Source organism: Lichenostomus cassidix, chromosome 7, assembly GCF_008360975.1.
Source record: "Lichenostomus cassidix isolate B80296 chromosome 7, HeHo_3.0, whole genome shotgun sequence".
Lineage (NCBI taxonomy): Eukaryota > Metazoa > Chordata > Aves > Passeriformes > Meliphagidae > Lichenostomus > Lichenostomus cassidix.
This window is the reverse complement of record NC_139488.1, coordinates 26,348,013-26,373,526: the sequence shown is the minus strand read 5'-3', so window position 1 is coordinate 26,373,526 and position 25,514 is coordinate 26,348,013. Positions and strand designations below refer to the sequence as shown.

Sequence of the window (25,514 nt, the reverse complement as noted above, 5' to 3'; positions counted from 1 at the left end):
TTTCTATCTAGTTCAATGCTAATCTGTACTGGAGCTCTTGTGGCACTGTAGAAGTTCAGTAACTCAGGTCCCTCATGCCTGGTACTTCACTGTGTCCCATAAATCTTGTCTGATTGCATTTTTTACAGCACAAACTATCATGGGAGAAACTGTCTGGCCCAAACCACAACTCATGTGAGGTGTTTCAAATGCAGCATTTCCAAAACAAAAGATACACATTTTTGGGTATGGATGAACTTTATAGTCAGCAAAAAATGAATCAGTCAATTATTAACTGGATGTAACACAACTTTTCAGCACAGTCTCCTGAAGAAAAGGCATTTTTAAATTTAATTAATTCCTCTTGCTTATACCAAAGGTGACACCCACTATATTCAGCTTTTTAACCAGTTCTTGCCAAGAATGGGGAGTCTCTTACATGATACTTTCTAGTAATTTCCCAGTCAATACTGAAATGCTGCAAGATGTGGAACCTACATTTCCCTTGGGGCATTACTTCCCATACGGCCTCATTAGGAACTATTAGATGATCAGTGTGCATTTTCCTACTCCTAATTTCACCTTGCTATTCTAATCAAATCTCGCTGCACCACTTTAGAGTACTCCCCTGCTTCTTTCAGTGCTAATGTCAATGTTTTTAAGACCCAGTGGATGAAACTCTGGAGGAGGGCTGCAGGGGTGAGCCAGGCTGGTGCAATCCAAGCACTCTCAAGCTGGACGTACATGGCTTCTCATGGAGCAGTGAACAGAGGATGACAGCCATTGAGTAAGCAGCTGTCTGTCCCACAGCTCCTCCACTACACATGCTTTGAGAAAGCAAGTGATGGCTTTCAAATATTTTTTCATTTGCTGCAAGAAATAAACACATTGCCCTATTAGCCCAGGCGGTGGCCAGATTGGTTTTTTGGGGCATGTGATTTTGCAGCAGTGTGTAGATGCAGTCCTAAACTCAAAGCTCCAGAGAGGTGCCTCTTTGCCCTAATCGTGCTGACTACAGCATGTTTATCTTTCCCTGATATGCTATCTTCATCAATTTTACCAGCCCCCTGATGACTGCACACGTTGCTGTCCCCATGCATCATGCTGAGACCTGCTCCTGAACCAGGGCAGAAGGAGAAATTTGTCATCAACTCTTCCATTCGCTTGACAATAACACGGCCTAATATTTCATGAAAATGAAGTGCCCAGAGCACTCCTGATAGTTTACAGTTGTGATAAAGGACGGTCAGATGGATACTGTCAGCCATTAAACAGTTTGCAATCACAGAGCTCCAGAAAGAAAGCAAAGGCCTCTGGGCCCTTCTTGGTGTCAAATGTTGTGTCACCAGTGTAAAGGATGTTTCTAGGAGCAATTCCTTGTTGAATCAAGAAGTCGTCCTATTTTTGCAAGCTTTCTACCTACATGCAAGCTTCCTTCATAATCTATGTTTGCTCTGAGACACTAATACTGCTTGCTTTGCAGCACAGAAAACTCAGGCATCATTTTTACATTATTACACTTGATATATTTGCTCTCTCCTTTTTTTTCCTATTCACCAGCAACAGCAAGCTGAGTCCCAGCTACCCATAGAATGCTTCTCTCAGTCACTGTAGCTCTGCCCTGTACCTTCCTGGGCTTTGTGCTCCAAGAGACACCTGCCTGCCTGACAGATTTCGCTGCCTTGCTCCCAGCTGCAGCAAAAGATGCCAAGAGGATCATTCCCAAAGATGAGACCCAGCAGCTCTCTGCCTTGGCCCCCCACAACATGTCTCTCACCAGGAAGGTTACCTGTGTGTTTGGGGACACTGGGGGCAAGCCCTCAACTTCAGTCTTGACTTTGCTGCGCTTGTTAATTACTGGATTGACGGTGCTGCTCACGGCCGACTCGCTGCTCTGCTTGCTCTAGGAAAGAAAACCAGGCAAAAAATGGCACTGGGGTTTGTGATGACAGACAGACAGTGGTCCACTTCCTCATTAAAAATTAACCTAAAAATCAGTCAAGGTTGAGCTTCAGGACTGGCAGGGGACAGCGGGGTATGGGTCTGTTGGCCTGGGGCTCACATGAAAACCAGCCCATGGGGATTTGTGCAAGGCAGAGGAATGGGAGAGAGGGAAGAAGAACCAAGGGCAGGCCCAGCTTCTGCAGGCTCACCAGTGAGCTTGGCCTTGCCACTGCTACTCTGTTTCAGAGCAATCCAGTCCACGGCATAGCCATCAAAGCCTTATACAATGCCCACCCAAGCCATGGTTTTATTTCTCAATGTGACAAAATTATTTGTTGAGAAAATGGATTCCTGGGGGGAGCAGGGGGCTCTGGTTATATGTGAGGGCTCTGGCGTGCAGTGTCTATGAAAGACTATGTGTGTATTTTGAGAAACACTTAAAAAATGGGAACAGCTTCAGGAGAAAAAACATCCTATTGTATGTGAATAAAATTGGAACATTAACATTTTAAATACTCTTGCTAATTGCTCAAGATTGGTCCTGCAAAATATTAAACAGAGGCAGAGCTCCTACCAGCCACATTATTTTGGTAGCCAGTTTGTAAGAAGAAAACAAAACCAATCAATCAAACAACCTGCAATAACAAACAGAGTTTGCAGTGCAGCAGCCATGAGAAACCCTAAAACAATAAACTAGTCTTAAAAGTTCAGTATGATACAACTAAAACAACAATTTGAAATGGGCGTGACATATGGTGAAATAAGTCTTTGGGGAGAAAGCTAACTGCAATTTAGACTTTTAAGGAATGTAAGTGGAAAAGAAAAATTTTTAAGCATGTGCTAAGCCTATTCACTAACCCAGTGCATGTGGAGGGTTTGTGCGCACATATATATGTGCCTATGTGAGCTCACAGATATTTTTAAGAGTGTATTTAAGGTGTGGGATCTCATTCCTAGTTTTCAAAATCTGGCCCCTGGTTTTGCAAAATTTAGCAGTAAAAATCAACAGCAGGGACACATTGAGAGAGAATGTACTGAAAAAGAAAGAACAGTAAGTAAAATGTGAAGAGGTCCCAGATGGGATGCACTTACATGTTAAAGATTAAGACCATCACCATGGTTCACATGAGTACAAAAAAGGAAGGAGGGGTTTGTGAGGGAACTGAAGAAGCTTGGTTCACAGGTTTTTCTTATTTAGAAAAACACTACAACAACTGACTTCTCTCAATTTCAATAGGACATAATGCATTCAAGGAGATTTCCTGCCTGGGATGAACCTTGCATATCATGTTCAATACTTTGATGGACAAAGGCCTTTGGTTTCTGCACGGGTAGGTGCAAGGAAGGGAGATGGGAGCAAAATTTGGCTGTGACTAATTCAGAAACACTTGCCAGGAAAAAGAAAAAGCAACTTAAAGGGATAGCATGAGTAAAAAGAAAACTGTTAAAACTCCCACAGCCACCACAAAGGGAAGCCCTCATCCCACAGAGAATGTGCCTCCATTTCCATGGGTTCCATGCAGGATGGCTGTCCCTACCTGGCTGGAGTCAGAGATGCAGTTGCTGTTGCTGCTGCTCTGTGCTGGTGATGGGTTCACGGAGATGACAGCCATGTGCTGCCGTGGGGCGAAGGTTGGGGATGGCTGGATCAGGGGAGGAGTGTGTCCAAAGGCTGAGCCCAGGCCTCTCTGCTGGGTCAGGATCTGCTGGTATGTCACGGGGTTAAGCGGGTGGGGGAAGCTGAACGCTGGACTGCAGCAACAGGAGAAAGAGGAATGATGAAAAGTTATTTTAAACAGTATTTATCACATTAGCTAGTGACTGATTCACATTTGGCTTCTTGGAGACTGCAGGAACCAGGCTGCAATGCCCCAGCTAGATGCCTTCAATGCCAGGATAAGCCTGACTGCCTGCTTTACTGCAAAGTCACAATTTGTCTCGCACATGCTGCAGCAAACTTGTGAATCATTTTGACCCAAGCATTAGACTGATTGTGATTTCTTTGCTTCCTATGTAAAAAAGACCAACAAAAGCTGTTGGTAGGGAGTGCAGAAGAGGATGAGTCTTGGGCACATCTGGCTTTGCAGCCTCTAAGGCTCCTGGGTTTTCCCAGGCAGAGCTCTTTTGCAGACTTGCAGCTTTGGGGTTATGCTAACCTGGATATGAAAAACAAGCATCACCTGGCTCACCTGGCACAGATTACAGCAGGGATGAGTAAGTATCCACTTAACATAGTCCAAAACCATGCAATTTACTCTGCATTCAGGTGAGGGGAGTGCTGGCCCAGGGGACTGCTGAAGCGTGTCACCCTTCCTATGTAGGTCACTGGTTCATCTCCAATCTAGGTCAGCAGTGACCAGGAACACCACTCGCCCCTGGCTGCTTGGCAATAACTGGGGCAACAGGTCCGAGACAAGATGCAGCAGTGGAGAGCAGAAAAAACAAAGCTCTGCTTTTGGAGAAAAGGGGTTCACTCCCAGCAGCAAGTCCACTGGGCAGAGATAGAGAAGCAAAGGAGATGCTCTGTGGTAACTAGATGTGTGATGCATGAACGATAGATACTCAGCCCAAAAACTGATTATTTGCCACCTTCAAGAAGTGGGTGCCTGAACCTTTACCTTTGTGGTATTTTCTCTCACACCACTAAAACTGCCCAAAGTGTGAGTGCTCAGAGAAAGGGGCCATAATTAGAAACATGCTTAATTACCCATTTTAGAGAGAGGATTTCATTCCTGCCCCTAAGACACTGTTAAAATAACAAAAAAGTCTTTTCACCCCAAATTTCTGGCAGGTATCCTGTTATATACATAACCAATTTTACAAATCCTGACATTTAGGATATATTTTTAGAACACTGGGAAGGGCTTAAAATTCTTTATTATTAGCTGATTATTCCCTTGGAGGCTGAAAGTTGAACATTAGGTCAGTCCCTGGACTCCACTGATTCGTTTAAAATACCAGACATCACTCTTAAAATCTGAGTATAAGTTAAGATGCTGCAGATAAGTGCAGCTAATGACAACAGGTAAAAAGACTAAAGAAAAATATGATTACCAGATAGACAGTTGCAATTTGTTTAAGTCAGCCTTATGTTTGATTTTACAGTCAATTTCTAAATTATGCTGCTGCATGAAATAACTTACGTAATTAATGTTGCACTTACAAATAACAACATCTCTGTTTTCCCCCACAAGTTTTAAGCGTGCATAATCTTTATAACCCCTTGCTTCGCAACATCAGTGTTAACTAGATCTAACATTTTTAACAGTTAAGTAATAAAAAGAATAATAACATTGTGAAACTTGGGTGAAGCAATCACAGTAGGACTTGACAACAGTCAGCTGCCTAATGTAAGTGCTTTTTAATTAAGATTCGAACAAAACTTTACTCAAGGGTTTAGATTTGGTTTAAATATGCTTTTAGAATTAGGCTCTTCTATCCACCCAGGCAACATTTTTTCTAAGAATGTGGGCCAATAATTTGGAGAATACTATGGGGCAATTTCTTAAATCAGAGTGTTTCTTAACCAGTCCAACTGCTCACAATGAGCATTTTTTTAAGATAAATTTATTATCTGTTTCTGCTTGCAGGGAGGCATGATCAAACTGTAATTACTGGAAACACGATAGCCAATAACCCAAATCCAGCCAAAATAACCCCACCCCATATGCCACAAAATACCCTTCCACATGCAAAACCAGATGGGGGCTTTGATTTACTACACTACACAGCACTGATGTACAAAAGCAGAGGTTGCAAGGAGGGGGAAGGTCTCCCTTGCTGGAGGATCATCCCTCCTTCCTGGGGATGGTTCCTCAGCTGAACAGAGCTGATCCCAGAGCTTTACCTGATTGTCCCAGCAGATAAATGGCCGTAGGAGCCACTCGCCGCTGAACTGCTTCTGGAGTTGTTGATATACGCCACAAGAGAGTTTGGGGAGGTCCTGATCATTGTCTGGAGATCAATGCTGGCATCAGAGAGCGGGGAGATAGACAAGGCTCGTTTTCGGCTTAATCTTGGAGTCACCCGCGGGCTCGAGAACCGGGACACTGCAGGAAAGAGAGACTTTGTCAGACAAAACCAGTGGGCTGCTCCCTTCCTGCAGGCAGGCTGGAAGTGCTGGGAACTGCTACACTCATGGCTGCTGCGGGATGTTCAGGAGCCAGGAGCAGTGCAGGGACCAGCTGCCCTTTGATGGGAGGTTTCCTCTCTTCTGGGCGCTGAACAACAGGGGTCAGGCACCACCATGAGCGCCCGCTTGCTTCGCTGTCCTCAGGGGATACAGAATCCTGTCCATCACGCCCTTCAATAGGCACTAAATTAACTTAAAATTAAAGGGGAGAAGGCCCTGCAAGGTTTCCATGAGCACAGCCGTGCCCGTTGACTCGGTGTCAGGAGCGGCAGGCCAGGGGAGCTGCACGTCCAAGCTGGGGTGACCATTGCAATGGTGAGTGTGTGCCTGCGTGCAGGGGGAACGGAAACCAAAGGAGCATGAGCACAATGCTCACCATCCAATTAATGAAGGAGGCGAGGCTCCAGAAACTCTGAAAGTAAATTAAGAGTTTTAAGAAAACCAATTTGGCAGCTCAGGCACAAAGTTCAAGCTCTCCCCCTCTGAGGGGACCTGCCAGTGCCTGGACCCTATTAACAATTGTCAATCATTCAGGCATGAAGTAATTTCCAACCCTGCCAGGCCCATTTATGGATCTGCAATACATGACGGGTTACTACTGTACAAGTTTGGCATCCCTCAGTGTTTCAGCACTGCAAACTGGAACGACTGACTTCACCCAAAGGAAACTCTGCCCAGGCCTGACCCACCTGCAGATCTCTGGGGTGGCACAGACAGGAGTTGCAGATGGGCCATATCATTCCCCAGTACCAGGGTACCAGATCCAAACCCTGCCTGGAATGACTCATCCCTCCAAAGCGAGCAGTGCTTGGATTGTGTATTTAAAAAAAAAAAAAAAATTCTGAGGGTGAAATATAGCACTTGGCAATGGGTCCTGGTTGGTAATCCCTGCCATCCACTCAGGGGTGCAGGAGGGCTCAGCTGCTCCAGCTCCTTCCCTTGATGAGCACAGCAATGTATCACAACCTGACTTTTCCAGTGGTGGTCTCCTCAGAATGTGTCTTATGGGTATATCCTATTAAACACCATGAATAAAACACTAGACTTCCCAGACAGGCAATATGAGCTATTTTCCTCTAGCTGGTTGAAGGCACTGATTTTGATTGCATATCACCAAATACAAGCCTGGCACTTTGCAAGAGCTTGAACTTTCCATCCTGATGACACTGCAGGTATGTGAGAGGGTGAATGGGATGTAGAAGGAGGTAAAACATATCCTGCTGGTGTGATCAAGAAATTCTTTGATTTGTGTTGGCTCACAGAAGTCTGTGTCAACATTCCCCTGAGACCAGTGGCTGGGTTGCAGCATCCCAGTGTCCACATGACTCACCTGTGCACCAAAGTGGCTCTCTTATTACCATGCCTGGATGCTGTGTAATCCATGGGGTTTAGTACCACCATCCTCTTAGTCCCCATAATGACCCTCATTGCACAAGATAAATGACTTGCCCAACGTCCCACTGGAAATCCAAGGCTAAGCTGGTACTTGAACCAAGCACTCTTGTGGCTTTTGTCCTACACCTAGGAAGCTTCAAGAGTTGCTAGATGCAATGCCTTTATTGAAATACTGACAATATTGGGAATTTCTCCTAAAAATCAGACTGTTGCATTCATGTTGAACACATTGTTATAATATTTTGTATAACTACGTAGTGCCCTCACAGGGCAGTGGGATGCTAAAAAACATGACTCAAAGATCAGGCAGCAAACAGAAAGGGCAGCAGTCTATAAAAACCACCTTGTGAGTGTTAAAGCTATCCCATGATTTAGAGGGATTAGGCTCAAACTTCCCTAATGCTTGCAGCTGGAAGAGTCGAGCCCTGAGTGGCACTTCCCTGCAAGCTGGAAAAGATGCAGCCACTTTGTAGAGGCACTGTGAACAAAACCAAACTGAGCAAATTAACTTCCCTCACTCAGCAAAGGCCAGCTTTTGGGAAGTTAACCCAAAAGGCTGAAATGGAGAATTCCCAAACTGCACATCTGCTTCCTGAGATCTGAGGCTTCCAGAGCTCTGGACCAAACAACATGAAGGTTGCTTGGGTCCAGATCATAATGGTCCTCTGGCCATAAGGAATCTTGATTCAATACATGCACTGCAACCTGGAAAGACCTGGGTGCTGTTCCCAGTCCTCCCCAGCCACACCTCCTTGAGCAAGTCGCTGCTTCCTTCTGTGTCCCTATTTCCCAGTGTCATCCATTTAGATGAGCTCTTTTAGACAGGGCTTGTATTTTATTCTGTATATACTGCACCAAGTGTGATGGGGCCCCTTCTCAGATGAGTTGTCAGTGTTTCTGTCCTACAAATAATATGCGTCTTTCCAGATATAGATATTGTTTCCTGCATTTGCATTCCCACAGTCTCCTCCTTCTCTAACAGAAGGAAGCAGGCCAGATTTGACAGTCATATTTATCTCTGTTACTCCCACATCTCAAGGGAGATCTGTTTATTAATGTGCCACTTCCCTTGATAAATTACTAAATAGAAAGAAAAGCCTTGTACTCATTTCTCGCTGTTTCTTCACATGATTTATGCCCACAATGCTGGATCAGCCATTGGTTCCCATTAATTTGCACAGGAAAGACAACCCGATGTCCAACAGAAATCTGGGTTTTAGCAGTGCAGACAACGTGGGCACCCCTCCCTGCTGCACACAGGTATGTTGTTTTTTCCCCATGTAAAACTCTGCAGGAAGCTGTCAGATTTTCAAGCTCGCCTGGGAATTCTCCAGCCCAAAACCAGTAATATGCATTGCGTTAGTGTCCACTCTAATTTAGATCCTGCAAGTACTGTGGGCTATCTGAAATGTTTGATAGCAGACCCAATAGGTTGGGCTCATGCTTTACACAAAAGCCTCTTAGGTCTTGCAGGCTGCCACAGAAAGCTGTGACCTAAAATCGTGCTATGGATGAACAATTCCTCTCTTCTTAATGACAGCCTGCCCAAGGTGCCTGGGAAGAGAATTGTCTGGGAAACAGAAAAATAGTTTAAGCACACAAAGATGCTCACTAGTGCATTTAGGAAGATAGAATCTTTTCAAAATTGTTATTCAAAAGCAGATTAACAACACTGGGACCATTTTAAATAATAAAGTTTTCCTGACCCAAATGTCCTGATCTGAGGACATGGAGAACGAATGTTAAATGGTACCAGGCAGCAGCACTGGTCAGCATTTGTGTAGCTGTACACAGCAAGGTGTTCAACACAGGCTGACTGACGTCCACAGGGGCTCATAAGTGATGTCCTCTGCTGCCTGAGGTCCAGTATTGTTCCAAAAGAAAAACCACACACAACTTCTTCAGCAGGGACTGTGCCCAGAGAAGTAACTGAAGGCGGGATCCATTATTCAGACACACAGATGGAGAGCTTTGGGAACATTTATCACTAAAACTCCTCTCTCCTCAGCTCTTTCAAAATTGCTGACTTGTCAAAATGAACGGGGTTAGTTTAAAGAACTTTTTGATGTTTAGAAAATATGTTGGGGGAAGTTCCCAAAATGTCAGAGTACTCCCCTTCAACACTCTTAAAAGGAAAAAAAATTGGCATTTTTCTGTTGTTCTAAAAGTTGTTTTGTTCAAAAACCTAAAATCATCCTAGGTTAACATGAATTTGAAACAGTCACACATTGAAATAAAAGTAGAAAATTATTTCAAAATTTATTCCACTCCTCTACCAGTACTTCGGTTTTTTAAATTAATTTCTTTGTGCCTCTCTACCTCAGATGGAAATCTTTCTTACCTTCAGTTTTTTTCCATTGAATCCTACTGAGATAGTATGATAACGTCTTTTTTCTCAACCAGGTCCACAAAGAATTGATGGGCCAAAGCCCATGCAGCCAAACAAGGAAAAAAAACTTCACAAGACCTCTGTATTGCTGCCTCCTCTGGCATTTGATAGTTTTTCCAGCCAACTACCTTTTACAGCATCCCCAGGGTGGGTGGTGTCTATTCTGTACCTGCTACTTTGACGTCTCCTCTTGAAAGAACACCTATTAGAGGCAGCAGATGCTTTCCATGGACTTTGGAACATGGAATAACTATGAATTTAAAAGCTGACCTAGAGACACCCTTGTTTGAGGTATCTCATCTTTACTTTCAAACTAATTCTTTCCCACTTTGAAAACACAGAATGTTGATGCACCCATTTTTGGACATACTAACATCTTGGGTTTTATTTCTTAGGTGTATATTAAACAAATCAACTCTGAATTGATGAAATCTGATTTTCTTTTTGTGTTTTCAAAAGCTAAAGATACCTTCTAAGAGTTAAAACTGTTTCAAATTTCAAGCAACAACAAAAATATCCGTTGGTCTGAAACTTTTAAGCCAAAAGACTGTCCACTTCTCTCTCCAAATCAGGAGGAGAAGTGAGCTGGTGAATGAAAGGATAGAGCACAAAGCTTTGGGCATTGGTGGCAGCATTGTGGATGGCAGCTCATGAAGGACAACAAAAAACGTTCCATAGGCCTTTGACCCTGGTGTTTCTCCTTGAAAAAAAGTAAATTCCAGATACATTTTACAGTGTTTTAACTGTTGTGCACTTTTCCTTACCATTTCACACACAGATCCAGATACAGTGACTGTCACAGCCTCAGGTCTACATACTAGGGAATAAATATAACTCACGTTTTATGAAATCTTTCAAAGCTGCCTGGAGTAACTTTTCAGTAGAAAAAAACTGACATTACTGCAGCACTATCTTTGCAGGGTAAATGTAAATGCCACAGTTCACAACCAAAAGCCATTTCTTTCCTGGGGTGTGTGTGTTTAAATATCTCATTTCTAAACTAGCAAGAGTTCAAGGCTGAATTTCCAAGTGACATTGGCAGTGTCTGCCAAACATCCCAGCCTGGTCCCCCAGACAGCCCAGAGCCTGGAGAAAAGTCCAGGTTTCTTTGCTAGAAGGTACGAGTATCCTTGGCACTTTCCTGTGGTGCCTACTAATTATCACATCCACAAGTTGCTCAGGAACTGGGATACTCCTCCTGAATTTAGATTAATCCGTAACAGGTCAGTGATGACCAAATGGTCAGCTCTTACATGTAGCAGCTTGTAGACTGACTCCTGTGCCTGATCCCAGTGCTCAACAGCAGGATCAGATCCCGACTCATTGGGGAGCAGAGGTTCCTGCTCTGACCACTCCCTGTGGCTGTGGGCCATCAGAGGGATTTTACAAGAGGTGTTCTTTCTGGAGGGACAATTCAGACCTTATGTCACACTAGGAATAGCAGCAGCAAAGCCCTCCTGAAAGGAAATGCCAGGCACTCAGTGGGAGCTCCTTTGAGGCTCCTTCAGGGTAAGGAAATCTCAGGCAACTCTTTACAGACAAGCATGTTGCAGAGATCTCGACTGCACAGGGTCATCAGGGGAATCGACTCCCTAACAGACGAGCCTGTAAGGCACATGGGCTGCAGATGGCTCACACCCTGCCTGCCCCGTTCCTGCCTCATTGAAACCCAGCCAGAGCCACTGCTTTCCCTGCATCCCCTGGCCAAGACCCAGGATAAATACAGTGTTATCAAAACGGTCCCTCTTCCTCACCAGTCACCAAGAAAACTCCATCCTAAGTGTACAGAAATATGCCCCCCCCACTCCCATCAGCAAGTTAAATTCAAGGGCAGCATAAAGGATGGTCCCTTAATCGATAAGCAGCAATAAACTACCAACACTCCTCGTGTAACTAGTTCCTTATTCCCCTCTCTACTTCTGCAGAGGCAACACACCCCTTTTTCAGACTGTAGCAGATGCTGGACATTTGTTCTGGCACCAGACACTGTCCTGGGACCCTTCTTTCTTCCCTCCCCAGGCTGATCAACTTCGCAGTTCAAGGAATACTAATGCTTCTCTCAAATCCTTGCTGAAAGACAAGGCTGCATTCTTCTACTCCCAATCCACAAGGTAACTCTTTAGTTGACCCAACTTGCATATGTAAATTGAATTCTTTAGAAACCAGGATTCCAGACACAGCACTTATGGGGTGCTCTGGGACTTTTTCTCTCTTCTGCACATATTTTTCTGGGGAGGAAAACAGCACTTCTGGCTAGAAATGGGTGGGAAATTGTTTCCCATTCTCTGAACCTTTTCTGAGATTTCAGCAAGTTTCCATTCTATGCTGGGACAAAGAAAACAACAAAAAAATAGATCTTTGAGAGTTTTTAAGGAAGCGACTACAGGGCGCGCCGTCTGCCCAGAGTAGCCAACAGCTGGCTTGTTTGGGAAGTCATCTGTGATCCAGCACATCCAGCTTGCAAACCCAGGGCTGCTGGTCCCTCCAGCCCCAGGGGAAGGACTTCCTTCCTGGGTCACCACGAGGCTCAACTCTCTCCTTTTGTCCTGATGGAGCAGTTGCTCCACGTGAACCTGCCGGACAGAGTCCTGAGCTCACCTCTCCCGGCCACGTGCCTGCTGACTGCAGTCACTGCCAGCCCTGCTCCTTACCCTGATGGCCATTAAATCATTACCTTCAAGTAGAAAGGCTCCAACAGCACTGACTGAAAGAGGCTGGTAAAGCTGAATCACTGTTTGATTTGAGGAAATAAAGTCCTGCTTAATGATTTGTCCACATCCCAGGCAACTGTGCCAGCTGCTGGCCTGCTGGCTGTGCTGGGCTGAACAAAGCCTTTTCCCAGCTCAACTGCTGATTGTGAACCAAGACATTTGTGACTGCCTGGCTTAAGGCAGCACAAACCAGGGCAGGGATCTGCCCTCTAGCTCCAGAACAAGACAAAATGCAATGACAGCACTGCAAGGTCATCCCTGCTATTGGTAACTGTTGCACAAATACGTCTATATAGCCTTCCTGGCATGAGGGACTAGCTTGGACCTAACTTGCACTCAAGATGCTTTTTCCCCATTCCCTGACTCAGCATGGACAACCCAACCACACTCTCAATGCTGTGCAAAATAATGGATTTAAAGATCTCTAACTTCCCCCCTGGCCAAAAGAATCTTATTTCAAAGGTCTGGATATTGCTTCTAAAGCTGCCACTACTCCACTCACTGATCTCCTTTATCTTCTCTAGTGATGCAATGGCTCTGCTTTGTACAGCACTTAGAGTTCTGCTACGTACAGGGTTATAACAGGAGCAGTATCAAGTCAGCCTGGATAGACTCCTCTAGAGAGAAGATGGCACCTCCTGAAAGGTTGAGGGTAATCACAGGAACCCCTGTGCTTAGGGGAAAAAACAGCTGGAAGTACTAAACATGCTTAGAAAGCTGTAGCCATCTCCAGGGTCATCGTGTTCCCCACCTTTCCTGCCCCAGGGACTCTCTTGCGCAACCACTCCGTCACCTGGAATAAACCACCATGTAGCACTACATAGAAATGTAAAAGATTGTTTTGATCTCGTTAATAGAACCTCTAAATAGTACCAAATGTACCCCATCAGCAATGTTGGAAAGTGATTAACTTTTGATTTGAAAGTGTAGGCTTTCCAGAAAATGGGATTAAGCCTGGATTCAAACTCCGCTCTTGGATTTTGAGTCCCTGTTTGGATGAGGAAATGGAGCAGGAGAACTAACTGAAGGGTTGTTTAGTCTCCACTGGAACTGGCCTGAATACCCCAGCAGTCTGGTACATAAAACTTAAATCTGGTCTACTTTAGGGATTTAACTACTTCTAGCTGTACACTGAGAACCCAGCAGAGATGCAGCTCTGGGCAGCTCAGCTCAGTCACCATGTGAACACCCAGCAGACCTGGCACAGGGTTGGCACCAACAAGCTCCAGCTGACATTTATATCCTGTTATTTTTCGTGACCTTAGACAGGTGATGGAGTCAAAAACTGACAAAAACCATGAAGGCACTGAGAAACTCTCCAAGAAATGCAGTTACAGGAACCAGAAAGGCCCAGGTATATGTCTGTGGAAGAACTACCACAGCCAGTGTCTTCAGCTCCCATGGACCAACCTGCAGACATTTGGCAGTGATGGGACACTGAACAGGCCAGATTTAATACATGCATATCCCTTGCTTTTTCTTTTGCAGGTGCCAGTGTTATCACAGATGAATGGTGGTGCTGCATGTGGTTTAACAAGAGCTACCTGCATTTTCAGCAAACTAATTCTTGTAAAGTTTCCATGTTCCTCATCTCCCTGGGAAGAAAAGGGCTCTCTGAATGACAGATGCAGTGAGGTGATGACTCACTGGGGGTTTATGCATGCTACTGATATTCTTGTCTCAGAAAAACACCATAAGAGGATGCTTTATTATATTATCTGTTCAACTATTTACTTAGGCCCTGCTGATTTAAATTTTTGAAATAACTTTCTAAAAAGAGCAGGAGACACTGGCTTCTCATCCAGCATTTCAGAGCCATCCATTTTACACTCTGCCTTAATAACATACAATTCTCTCTTTTCTCCGGGTGATGGACAAACCCAGGCATGTGGACAAGAGACTGGTACTGGACCACTGCTCCTTTACACATTCTTAAAAAATACTGTCTCATGTCACATTCTCATACTGTTTGAAAGTTTCCATCTCATGCAGAACATGTGAGGGCCCAGAAAAGGCTTTCCAGTTAATCACCAAAAAAGCTTTTCCAAAAGATCATAATAAATGCTTGGTGAGCCCTGGCTGTGCAGTGAATCATGGTTATTAGCTTGGCTGCATGAAACCAAGACCTTTGATACATGATTCACTGTAGAGATGTTTTCAGGACAAGGCAAACAGTATGAGAGTCTTCCGCCAAGGAGACTATCTCATTACCTCAGATAAAGATTGATCTTCTGCAAACCAGAGGACGAGCATCTTGGTGTGCTGAGAGCCAGCCTGTACCACCATGAAAACAGTTGTGTTTGCTTCCCTCAGTGGCTGTTTATCTGACACTTCAGTGAGGCACTGCTGGTCAGAGATGGACTAATAAGGAGGCAAGGAGGAAGGAGTCTCGTTCATGAGCCCGAGGAGAACTTGGCAGGGCTGGTTTGCACCCATCTGCTATAACCACAGGCATTAACCCTTGGGAGGGAAGACAGAGCAGTCTTACTGACCAGCTGCTTTGTAGCAGAGAAGCCTGGGATATATTTGGAGTGTTAGAGGGCAGGATGGTACCAAGGAGAATGTGCTCTCTCCTTCAGACTGGGATCCAACGTCCAAATTAATTTAGGAATTGGCAGCACAAAATGACTGTTCAGGTAAAACTTCCACAGCAGCTGCAGATGAGAAACTGTTTTTCCATTAGAAATATCTGTAAGCTCCCATCACTGAACAGCCAGAACAGCTTTTATCATTCTAAACCAGTCACTTTATGAAGCAGCAAGACCACAAAGTCTTTCATCTTAAAAGCTCAACAACAGAAACTTTGAAGCAGTAATGAAGCGATGCAGATCTCCACTCCAAAAATCATAATGGTCCACAGGCAAATCCAAAGACATCCCAGGAAACAGAAGCCAAATCTGAAAGTTGAGCTGAGACTTCTTGCAGCAGAAATAATCCCCCAACCGCCCTCTGTAATATCTGTACAACCCCAGTTCTTGCAAGATGTAGCATGAAGCGAAACAAAAGACATTTCTAACAGCTCTGAAAATCATTTGGACCTCAGATATGCTTCCAGATAGACTCTACCCAGGGAAGCAAGTCAGGCCACAGGTGCGACTCAGCACCACAGTGCCTAACATGAATCTATTTCTTCCCCATTTAGCCAGAAGTGAGAGCTTTCTGGGTTAATAACACTCAATGCTATCACAAGTACCACATTCCTGCTTTTTTTATTTCCTTGCACGAAGTACTACTATATTGTTTCTACTGTGTCTCCCCATTCAGATATCTTCTCTCCTTGTGGACCTGAGAGGTCCCAACCAAGACGAGAAGTCCACTGTGCCTAGCATGGCTTTGCATGGACGTGGCCTGCCTTTGCCCCAGACAGCAAGTAAGCAAAACACAGTGTGGGATGGGGAATTGCAGATGGCACTTGACCCCCGGCACGCTCTGGTCACCCATGGTCAGTGCAGTGGGACAGCAGCAATGCCCAGCTTGCTGGACCAGCCCATCTCCTACCCACACTGAGGCCGTGCCATCCTCCCTCAGAGACCATGATGTACGTATTTTATATGTATCTACAGAAGGAGGTGACCTCTTAAGCCAAAAATTATAGTGCAGCACCCAAAAGTTCCTACAGGGCAGAGTGACCACATAGAGCAACCTCCACCTGGAGGGCAGTCCCATCCATCCACCCCAAAATTTCAGCCATGCCAGGAAGAACCCAAGCTGTTACTCACCATCAACAGGGCTAAGGTAATCGTGGAGGTGGGCTGTGCTGGCTGCTCCCCCACCCTGCATGAGGAGGTCCCCATAGGGGTTTGGGTGGCCGGCCATCAGCGTCATTTGGTGGTAGTAGTCAGCAGGGTTGGCTCCCGGTGGTGGCGGGGGCAGCCCAAAGAGGCCTCGTTCCTTCAGATGCTCATGAGCCACTGTTGGAGCCGCAGGCAAGGAGAGAAACATGGGGAGAAGTTTCCCACCACAATGTTAGACCTCGTAGCTGACGTTGGCAGCCCGTCTCCCCCTGCGCCCCCCGCCAGCCCAGCCGCACGGCTCCGTGTAGGGCGCGCGTGACGTGCGCTTGGGCGTGCTTCTGCGGACAAAGGAGACCAGGCTGGGGCCTCTGCATTCCTCCATTTCCGCAAATTTATAAACAATCTCTCGTTCCCCCTTCTAATAATCCTCCCGTTCGGACGCAGCCAGCACCCCTGGGAGGGGGGAGAGGGCCCAGGCTGCCGACAGCAGTAACCCTGTCAGCATTAACATCCCTGCCTATTAGGAAGGAAAGACAAATGCAGCCCAGTTCCCGATAGCAGCGTGAGGAAATTAAAGCCAAGGTCTAATGCATAGAGCTAGGTTTAGTGTCTGGCAGCATAAAACCATTTTGGCTGCCAAAGCCAATTACACTCACTTTCTCCCAGCTGTAATTTTTCAAACCTGCCTCCCCACCCGCTTGCCCCATTAACTTATTTACCACCACCTTAAACAAGGTGGGGGGGGGAAGGGGAAAAAATAAAAAAGAGGAAAAGAAAAGCAACCCAAAACACAATGCCTTTCTTCCATAGCTAACAATGAGACTGGTTGTGGAAGGAGAGGACAGAGTAGAACACACACACACACACACACACACCAGCCATCAGACCTCTCTGTGGCGGGTGCCTAAGAGTCCAGATGACGTTTTAGGGGAGGGAAGAAGACATTTGCATGTCCCCATCACTCTAGTGATGTTGTTTTAGGCAAACAAGATAGTTTTATGCTGCCAGACACTAATCCAGAGGCCTTGTTGCTCTCTGGTGCACTTTGCTTTGCAGTGTTGAAGGGCTGCTGGCCCCTGAAGCAGCTCTGGAGCCGAGGGATGTTGGGATTTGCTGGGCACACAGTGACCAGGTCCCCAAACCCCACCTATTCCCTGGGCACTGAGCCAGCCACCTGCAACCGTATAATGAAGCTCCTATGATGGAGTAAGGCATGCCTTACACCTTGCCAAGTGAAAGTAGTGTTGTGCATTTTCCCCTTTCCCTGTCGGACGTTTTTGTCCTCAGCTCCCCAGCACGGGCTCAGAGAGATGGGGCTCAGAGAGATGGGGCTCAGAGAGATGATCACCTCTGCCTGTAGCCAGCCTGTAGCCAGCCAGCCTGTAGCCAGCAACAGCTTCCACACATCTTCGCCTTCCCTGAAGGTTGCTGTGGGGCAGCTCAGGAGTAAGGAGGAAGAAAGTAAGGTCCCTTGCCTTTGCTCAGGAGCTACCCTGACCCCAGACACAGAGCCAACAGGGGACAACCCAGCTGGCATTGTCTCCTCTGCAATGTCAGTCCCAGCCAGGCCAGGCAGCCAGAACAACTCTGACCCTCTCTGGGGAAAGCTAGACTCCCAGCAGAGACATAAGAAGAGGGAAGCTCCTAAGAGAGAAAGAGAGCGCTGCAGAAAGGAACGTACTTTAAGCAAAATATTTATAATATGATCCAGCAGTAATAGCTATTCTCACGCTCTGCTTTCTCAGTGCGATGATGCAAAACAAATGTGTAGTTAAAGGGGAAAAAAAAACCAGAAAGAAAAAGAGACAACTCTCCCACTTCAGAGAGCAGCTGCAGAGCCTTTGCAGCTGTAAATCCCTGGGTTTTAGGGAATTTCAGTCCTGGTGAGCTACAAAATCACTGCAGTACCAGTAGCACAGTGTCTTACCGTCAGCGGGGCTGAGGCCCCTGGCAGCAGAGATGACGGAGAGCGTGGGGCTGCTGTGCACAGAGCGGAGGTAATGCTCCATGTGGGGTGCCACGTAGGGGTGTGGGGGGCTGAAGGGCGACTCGCCAGGCCCGGCAGGGTGTGGAGACAGGCGGATGAGGGAGATGTCCGAGATGACGGGGCTGCCGCTCAGAGGAGGAGGCCTGGGAAGGAAACAGAGACACACTGTCACTCACAGCCAAACGGGGCAGGCACAGCTGCCTGCCACCCTCCTCTGTACTGCCCCACCACATTCGTCCATTAAAGAGGAGCTCAAGCACTTAGTGGGAAAACCCTCCCTTCCTGGCGTATGCAGAGTCTGAAGTTCCCAAGCTTCCTGTGGACAAACATCGATATTGCGCGAAATATGTATTCATACATGGTGGCTCACCCCAACTAGGCTGCCATGGAAAGGAGCTCGAGCTGCTTTAGGCAGTGCCTGCACATAGAAGTGGCATGGAACACACCCTGTGCTAGACATCCCAGTCCATCTCCTTGCACAGGGAGGCTGGCCACGCAAAGATATTTGAGGCAAACCTGTGGTTTGCAAGCTCCTCACTGCTCCTGGATATCCAGATGTTTAGTACTGCCACGAGCAGAAAGCCCTGGAGCAGTCTGGGCAAGGATGGATATGGCGCAAGGGGAACTTATGGGATCTTGAGCTGTGCTTTTCTCAGCCCAGCATGCACGGTTTGGCCTGTGCCGGCACAGCAGCCCCACCTTCTGCGTCCATCACAGCCAGCACAAACCTCCTTGACAGGTTGGTGGTATGGTTCAGAGGGCAAAAGTTCACGTGAGGTTTTACTGCATGCTTTCTGGGGGCCACCTCTCTTAAATCCCTCAGATCTTCCTCAGGCTAAGTGCTACCTGTGAAAGAAGTCAGTAAATGCTGAGGGATTCAGCAGGTAACAAAAAAAGTCACATGCATGTTTTGGTGCTTAAGCAGTTTTTTGAAGGTTGAACAAGGATGGAAGAGAAAGTCTGCAGACTTCTCCCAGACACGTGCCCTACCATACCCTCCAGCCTCTGAGACAAACCACAGAGGGTGCAAAGGAGGAAAAGTTACTCACCCTGACCTGAGACACAAAAAATCTGAGCTAGACACTGAACGAGGCAGAGCTATCATTAGGCAAAACAAAAGAGCAAAATCTGCTTTGTATTAGCTCTCTCTGTACTCACAGACTGCTGGAAGCAGAGCTGGTGTTGACACACAGGTCACAGCAGGGACAGCATTTGTCCCTGGCTGGGTGCTCTGGCAAAACTGAGGGAGATGGATGTGCACCCCATGGGGCTGCACCCTGGCACAGAAGACAACAGGGATTTGGAGGTCAGGGATCTGCAATGTGGGCTGATCTCAGGGAGGGTATTACAAAGGTCCTTCCCTAAGACAATCCAAATATGCCATTAGTGAGTGCATGTACGATCAGTCTCTCCATGCACAGACAACCACAAACACGATGGTCTGAGCAGTTTAGACATGCCACCAGCACCTCAGGATCTCAGTCCCGCCCTGCCTTATCAACAGTTCAGGTGCACTTTAATTTATCTGTCATACTTGCATATCAACAAAACCACATAGAAATGTAATATAAGCTTTGCAGACTTATTCAGCAGTTTAACGAGCATGTTTGTCTTTGTTTGATCTTCCGTGTGTTTCTCTGTCTTTCTAATAAATTAGTAAACCTTGTGGCTTTTTGAACACTTTCTGCTGATGGGTAGTAAATTAAGTGCTTTCTGAAATATTTATAGCTCAAAGTACTTTCCTGTAGTAATACACTCTGTGGCTTGGTGGTGTGAAATACCAGGCAGTGAAACCCCATTAGACATAAAGGCCTTGTGGAGATGCATAGCCACCAAAACAGGCGCTCATCAAGCTCAGGGCAGGGTTTTGCCAGAGGAACACCCACCAGCATCGACCCTGTTTTCTTTCATGACACTGAAAGACAAACTAATGATGGCATGGCTATTCCAGACCTCATAACCTCCCCACCTGTGTTGCCATGGCCTTCCATTACCAAAATTATGGGGTGACCAAAGTCACTCTCCGGTGCCTCTTGCCATGACGTCAGCCGTGGCAGCGGCAGGCTCGGGAAGCTGCAGCCGAGGCCGCCGGGGCTGGTTTCTGTCGAGGCTGCTAATAAAGGCATCCGAGCACGGAGCCGACCAATTTATTTCTACCGGGGAGGAGGGAGAAGTGAATCAAAGTCTCTGTTCCAGATTTAGTTTCAATTCATTTCTAATAATCTCCACCGCCTCATCTGGAAAAAATGAAACAGGATTAAAAAAAATGATGTCATTAAGAAAACATCTGACTAATTTTTCTTCTGACGAAGACTTAATATAAGTGAGGGGCGATGTAAATTAAAAGCAGCCCCAATCTTCCCTGGGCCACAGAGCCTGCCTTAATACATAAGCCATGAAAGAAGTTTTCTTACATATACAATAAGTTCCCTCTTTCATCAGTACTCACAGCTTCTCCCAAAAGGGTTGTGAACTTCTTTGATGCAGTCTTGGAACTATGTATTACCAGGTTTATGAGCCTTCGGAGCCTCAGCTGATCAAACTGTGAGGCCGACATCTAAAATGCGTATAACAATATGAAGGGTTTGCTGTTCATTTTCTCTGTGCTAAATTGGGCAGAAATGCTGGAGTCCCTCAGAATAGGAAAACTCCACCCTGTACAAAGAGGTAACGCTGGGAAAAAGACCAAGAATTTCCCCAAAATGCATGCAGCTGGAAACCCAGCTGGTGTTTGAACATGAGGTTGGCCCTGAGCACAAAGACTGGGCTGGAGAGCAGGCAGCTCCTTATGGCTCTGCTTAAATCCTGTCCTTGCTCATTGTTCCATCTGTGAATTAGGACAGCCATACTCCCATCAAGGTCTAGCTCCTGTGAGCCCTCCCAGGCAGGAATCACCCCTCACTGTTGTACCCCCACAATTCTAGCAAAACAATATCCCACAGTGTAGCACATCACAAAACAACATGCCTTCCAGGACCTGCCTCAGCCAGGGGCATCTTCTGCTCCTAACTCCTCAAAAGTTTGATTTTTTTTCCACTTTTTCCCTAGTTGCATTATGTCTTATCTCGTCCCTAAGTCCCACATTAAGCCATTGCATTGGCATTGCAGCTACCCAGTGAGAGGCAGCTGTACCCCCACAGGCCTGCTCCTTGCAGAGGAGAACCATCACAGCCTGCTCTTTAGAGGCAGTGGATGAGATGAAGCAGTGCTGGGAGAAGGCATCTCTGTCCTCATGCCCAGCTCACATGCAGGGCTCTCCATGTCCATGCCCCAGACCCTGCAGTGGGATGATCTTCAGCTTGGTGTGGTGAACCAGCCCACGCAATGAAACCATGGTGCCAGAGCTGTGTTCCTCAGCCTATCCACAGAGCTCCCTGCCCAGACTTCTGCTATCCATATCACTCCCCACTTCCTTCCTGGATCCCACATGTAGCATGAGGAAAACACCCCAGCACCTGGGGGAGAGCTCCTGGCTTTGCTGAACACAATGCTGTAAAAGTGTCGCTGTCTGCAGTGGGATGAGGGATTTCATCTGACCACATATATATCTGGAGAAAGTGGGATTCTGGTTTTCAAATAGGCTAAGGGAATTGGGTGTCCAAACGCCATTAAATTTAATGTGAGCCAGGGGCCTGTTTTCCCCGCGGCTCCAGCGAGAAGCCCAGGCTCTATAATTAATGCTCAGGACTTGCAGAGCAATTTGCATTTCTGACGAAGCACGTGAGCCTGGGTTCATTTCCTCCCCCCACCCCAGGAGAGGCTTTTCCTCTGCTGCTCTTTAACAGAGGGAGACACTGAGGTGTGGGAGACATTCCCTGATGCCACCTAAGGGCTGCAGGGCCTTGTGGTGATGCTTGGGGGCATGCAAGCTGCTGAAGGCTTCACAGAGCAGGTCTTTACCAGTGCAGTGGATGATCCCTCTGGGAGAGCAGAAATCCTTGCACTGTTTACCTGGCCCTAGCTGCCTGCAGAGCAGAACGGTGGGGCAGTGGGAACACATGACAACGGAGAACCACAATCAGCAAAAGGAGAGATACCAGCATCTGAGACATGACACACATTGCCTGTGGGACACTGGGAGATTTCTGGTGGTTTCCCAGGAGCTGGTCACTCCTTAACAGTCCTTCACTGGGGAAAAGAGATCTGCTTAATTTTCCTGCCTCTTGGGTTTTGCTGAAAGCAGTGACAGTTTGCCTGAAGCTCTGCAATCTCATCCCAAAGTCTGGGGGAAGGCGCTGGTAGTTTCCTTTGAAAACCAAGGCAAAGAAACCTCAGCCTGTGGTTTTCAGTGAGGGAGTCCACCATGTTCCTGTGTGTGCTTCAGAATCTGGTGGGTGCTTGTTTCTGATACTGCTGCTGGATGCAGAGCCCAGAAAGAATCCTCGTGGGCCCACAGCAGAGGAGCAGCATCCTCTCTGAGGAACTGGCCTGGGCTCCTGTGTAGGGAAAACCTCAGGGACTGGAAAAATCAGTGCTGGCTGCTATGAACAGGGCCTTGGGGTGACTTTTTCCTGCCGTCCCTCTGTGGACACGCACCAGCATTCCCAAAATCTTGCATGGCAGAGATGTGGCAACATCTCGCTGCTGCTGTGAGTCTGCAGCCTCTGCAAGGGGCACTCAGCAATGAATGTAACAGTTAAAGAAGTTGCACATTTCTGAAATAATCTCCATCTATTAAATAAACCCCAGAAAAATGCAGACAATTACCAAGCACTAATGTTCCATGACTAGTCTAAATTAATACTTATGTGACAAATAAATCCATTCTGCAGAAAACAAAGGGCTGAATACCTTTCCATATGCTTAATGGAATATGGACACTTGAAGGCAATTGTTCTGCTCTACAATACAGAAGTGCATGGTTGCTAAAGAGACATGGAAGCAAGGAAGAGAACCACTCACAGGGAGGGGTATCATAGCCTGGTAGAGTTTTGCTATAAGAAAAAAGCTTTTAAAGCCAACAACCCCTTCTAAAGCCCACATTAAAATCCTTGCTTTTGTTTTGTTTTACATAAAACTTCCTAGCCTGTTTTCCAAGTCCTATGTACCCAGAACACCACCTTTGTCTGAAGGAGATGGAGGAGAGCCATACAGATGACTGAAAAATGACTGCTCTCATGGCAGACACTGTATGGATGGGATGCCAAAGCTGTATTCAACAGGAAACCTAAAGTGCCCCAGGATTCATGCTAAATGATTCAGTCTAAACAGCGCTCACCAGCCCCTCAGCTTCACCTCTGTTTATTTCTGATTTAAAGTCCCTTACAACAGGAAGGGCGAGAGGTCGCAACAGTTGCGCGGTACCCTGAGGATCAAACCCCGCGAGGTCCCTCAAAACAAGGTAACTTCCAGAGGTCAAACCCGGGCCACAACTATCAAATTCACATGGCATCTGATCGTTCACAAACATTTCCCTCCCTGCCGTCTTCTCAGCTCGGAGAGCAGAGGATGTGCTGAAGGAGCGCACGGAGCTGGGGAATCACTCGCGCTTCCCAGCTCTCCCAGCACCGCAACAAGTTGATAATTACCCGCTAAAGTGACCCGATGATCGAATATAAGGCTATCAACTTGCAGAGCCAGCCTATGTGTCCCTCTGCAAAGACATCGGGATGGGGACTCGAGAAACATCACTGCTAACTCCCAGCCCCCGCTCCATCGGGATGTACAGCACAAGTCATTTCCCCCCTCCCCGCCCCCCGTATCTTCTCAGCTCTAAAATAAGGTTAATAATTTCTTTTTCATGCTCACAAAGATGAATATACAGAAAATCAGAGCTACCTTTGCTAATTCAGCAGTTAATGCTCTCACTTATAAAATGTTACAGAGATTGTGAATCTGGACAAAAATTGTTACAGATTTTCTGCAGAAATTAAAAGGGGATGTTTCATGCAGTTTTTATTTTCTCTTTTCCCCTCAAATACGTCTTTGAGCATAAAAGAAAGCATATAAAATAAAAAATATTTATAACAATAGAATATCTATTTTAAAAGATATTTTAAACAAGTTCCCATTAGAGGGGTTTATGGGTGGAATTGGTTAATTCAGCATTGCAACAAGACTGTATGGCAAAACTAGATGTTTTTCTAAAAGATGGGCTTTAAGTGCACTGCAAGGTTTGGAGTTTTAATAGTCGGAAATAGTAATTTTTCCCACTGTAGAAATTAAAGAGGGCAATCCTGTGGCCAATGTTGCAGATGTCAGATCAGATAATTGTGGTAATTCCACTGGGCCTTAACAGACACAAATCTCTGAATATTACATCCCTTATTTGTGAAATTGTGGTTTGGGCAGCACTTTGAGAAGGATTTAGGTAGGCAGTATGAAAATCCCACTGTGCACCCACTGGCAGGGGTAGTTGTCATGCCTGAAGTCTAATCTTATACTAATGAATTCAAAGAAAACTCTGCCACTGATGGCAGGAGCAACAACAGGTATCCAACGTGACTCCTGTTTTTCATCTACACCGTAGCATAATCTAAGGCATGTATAATTTCTTTGCATGATTTTTTCTTGTCCCTTAGACTTAATGAGACCTCTAGCATATGAAGTCAATTTAAAATACTTGCTCCAGGTAAGAAAAAGAACTTTTTTTTTTGCTTCAAAAGTGAATAAAAAAGGTAAACATCTTTCATTTTTCCTTTTGAAAGACCATTCAATTTTCAAACATACCTGACTCCAATCCTATATTTAAAATATCTAAACCCACGAACACATCTAACATTCACCTAATGTGTATTATTTTTCAATTATGAAATCAAAAGTATTTTAGCTTAGAGCTTGAAACCGTTTTTCACCTAGGTTCCACCATAAGTTAACAATGTTTTTAAGCTCACAGGTTGTTGGCAGCCTCAGTGGGGATAGAGGCAACTTTTGGAGGGAGAGAAGTTTGGAGCGTGAGTACAGGAATTGGTTCTCAGATTAAAAACTCTCCTGACCACACACAGTTTCTTATTGCAGTTATGCTGCATTTACCACAACACAGGTCTAGTTTTGGCTGACATTTGTAGCCACAACTGCAACACAACAACAATAACAATATTTGCCTTTAAAATGGAAGAAAACCGCAAATTTTTATAAGTAAGGTTGCCCTCCATTATACAACACACAAAGACGCAAGACATCAAAGGTAGAAATTAGGGTTGATACGGGACCTTCAAACCCAAATCAAATTAGTGTCTTAGGGAGAGATCTTTGATTTAAGCTTAATAGTGGTGATTTTTTCTCAGATTGTTTTATACTTAAT

At 45.9% G+C, this 25,514-nt stretch overlaps 1 protein-coding gene across 3 annotated transcripts in view; it reads right to left on the bottom strand.

Annotated features, from left to right (window-relative positions):
- GLI2 (GLI family zinc finger 2) overlaps positions 1 to 25,514 on the bottom strand; it is a 191,753-nt gene that overhangs the window by 23,596 nt on the left and 142,643 nt on the right. For all 3 annotated transcript variants that reach the window (XM_085066915.1, XM_085066914.1, XM_085066913.1), the window contains exons 4-8: positions 18,212 to 18,414; positions 16,270 to 16,461; positions 5,771 to 5,972; positions 3,462 to 3,675; positions 1,769 to 1,882 (exon numbers count right to left, since the gene is read on the bottom strand). In XM_085066915.1, coding sequence (XP_084923041.1) covers positions 1,769 to 1,882; positions 3,462 to 3,675; positions 5,771 to 5,972; positions 16,270 to 16,461; positions 18,212 to 18,414 — 925 coding nt within the window. The remainder of the gene's footprint in view (positions 1 to 1,768; positions 1,883 to 3,461; positions 3,676 to 5,770; positions 5,973 to 16,269; positions 16,462 to 18,211; positions 18,415 to 25,514) is intronic.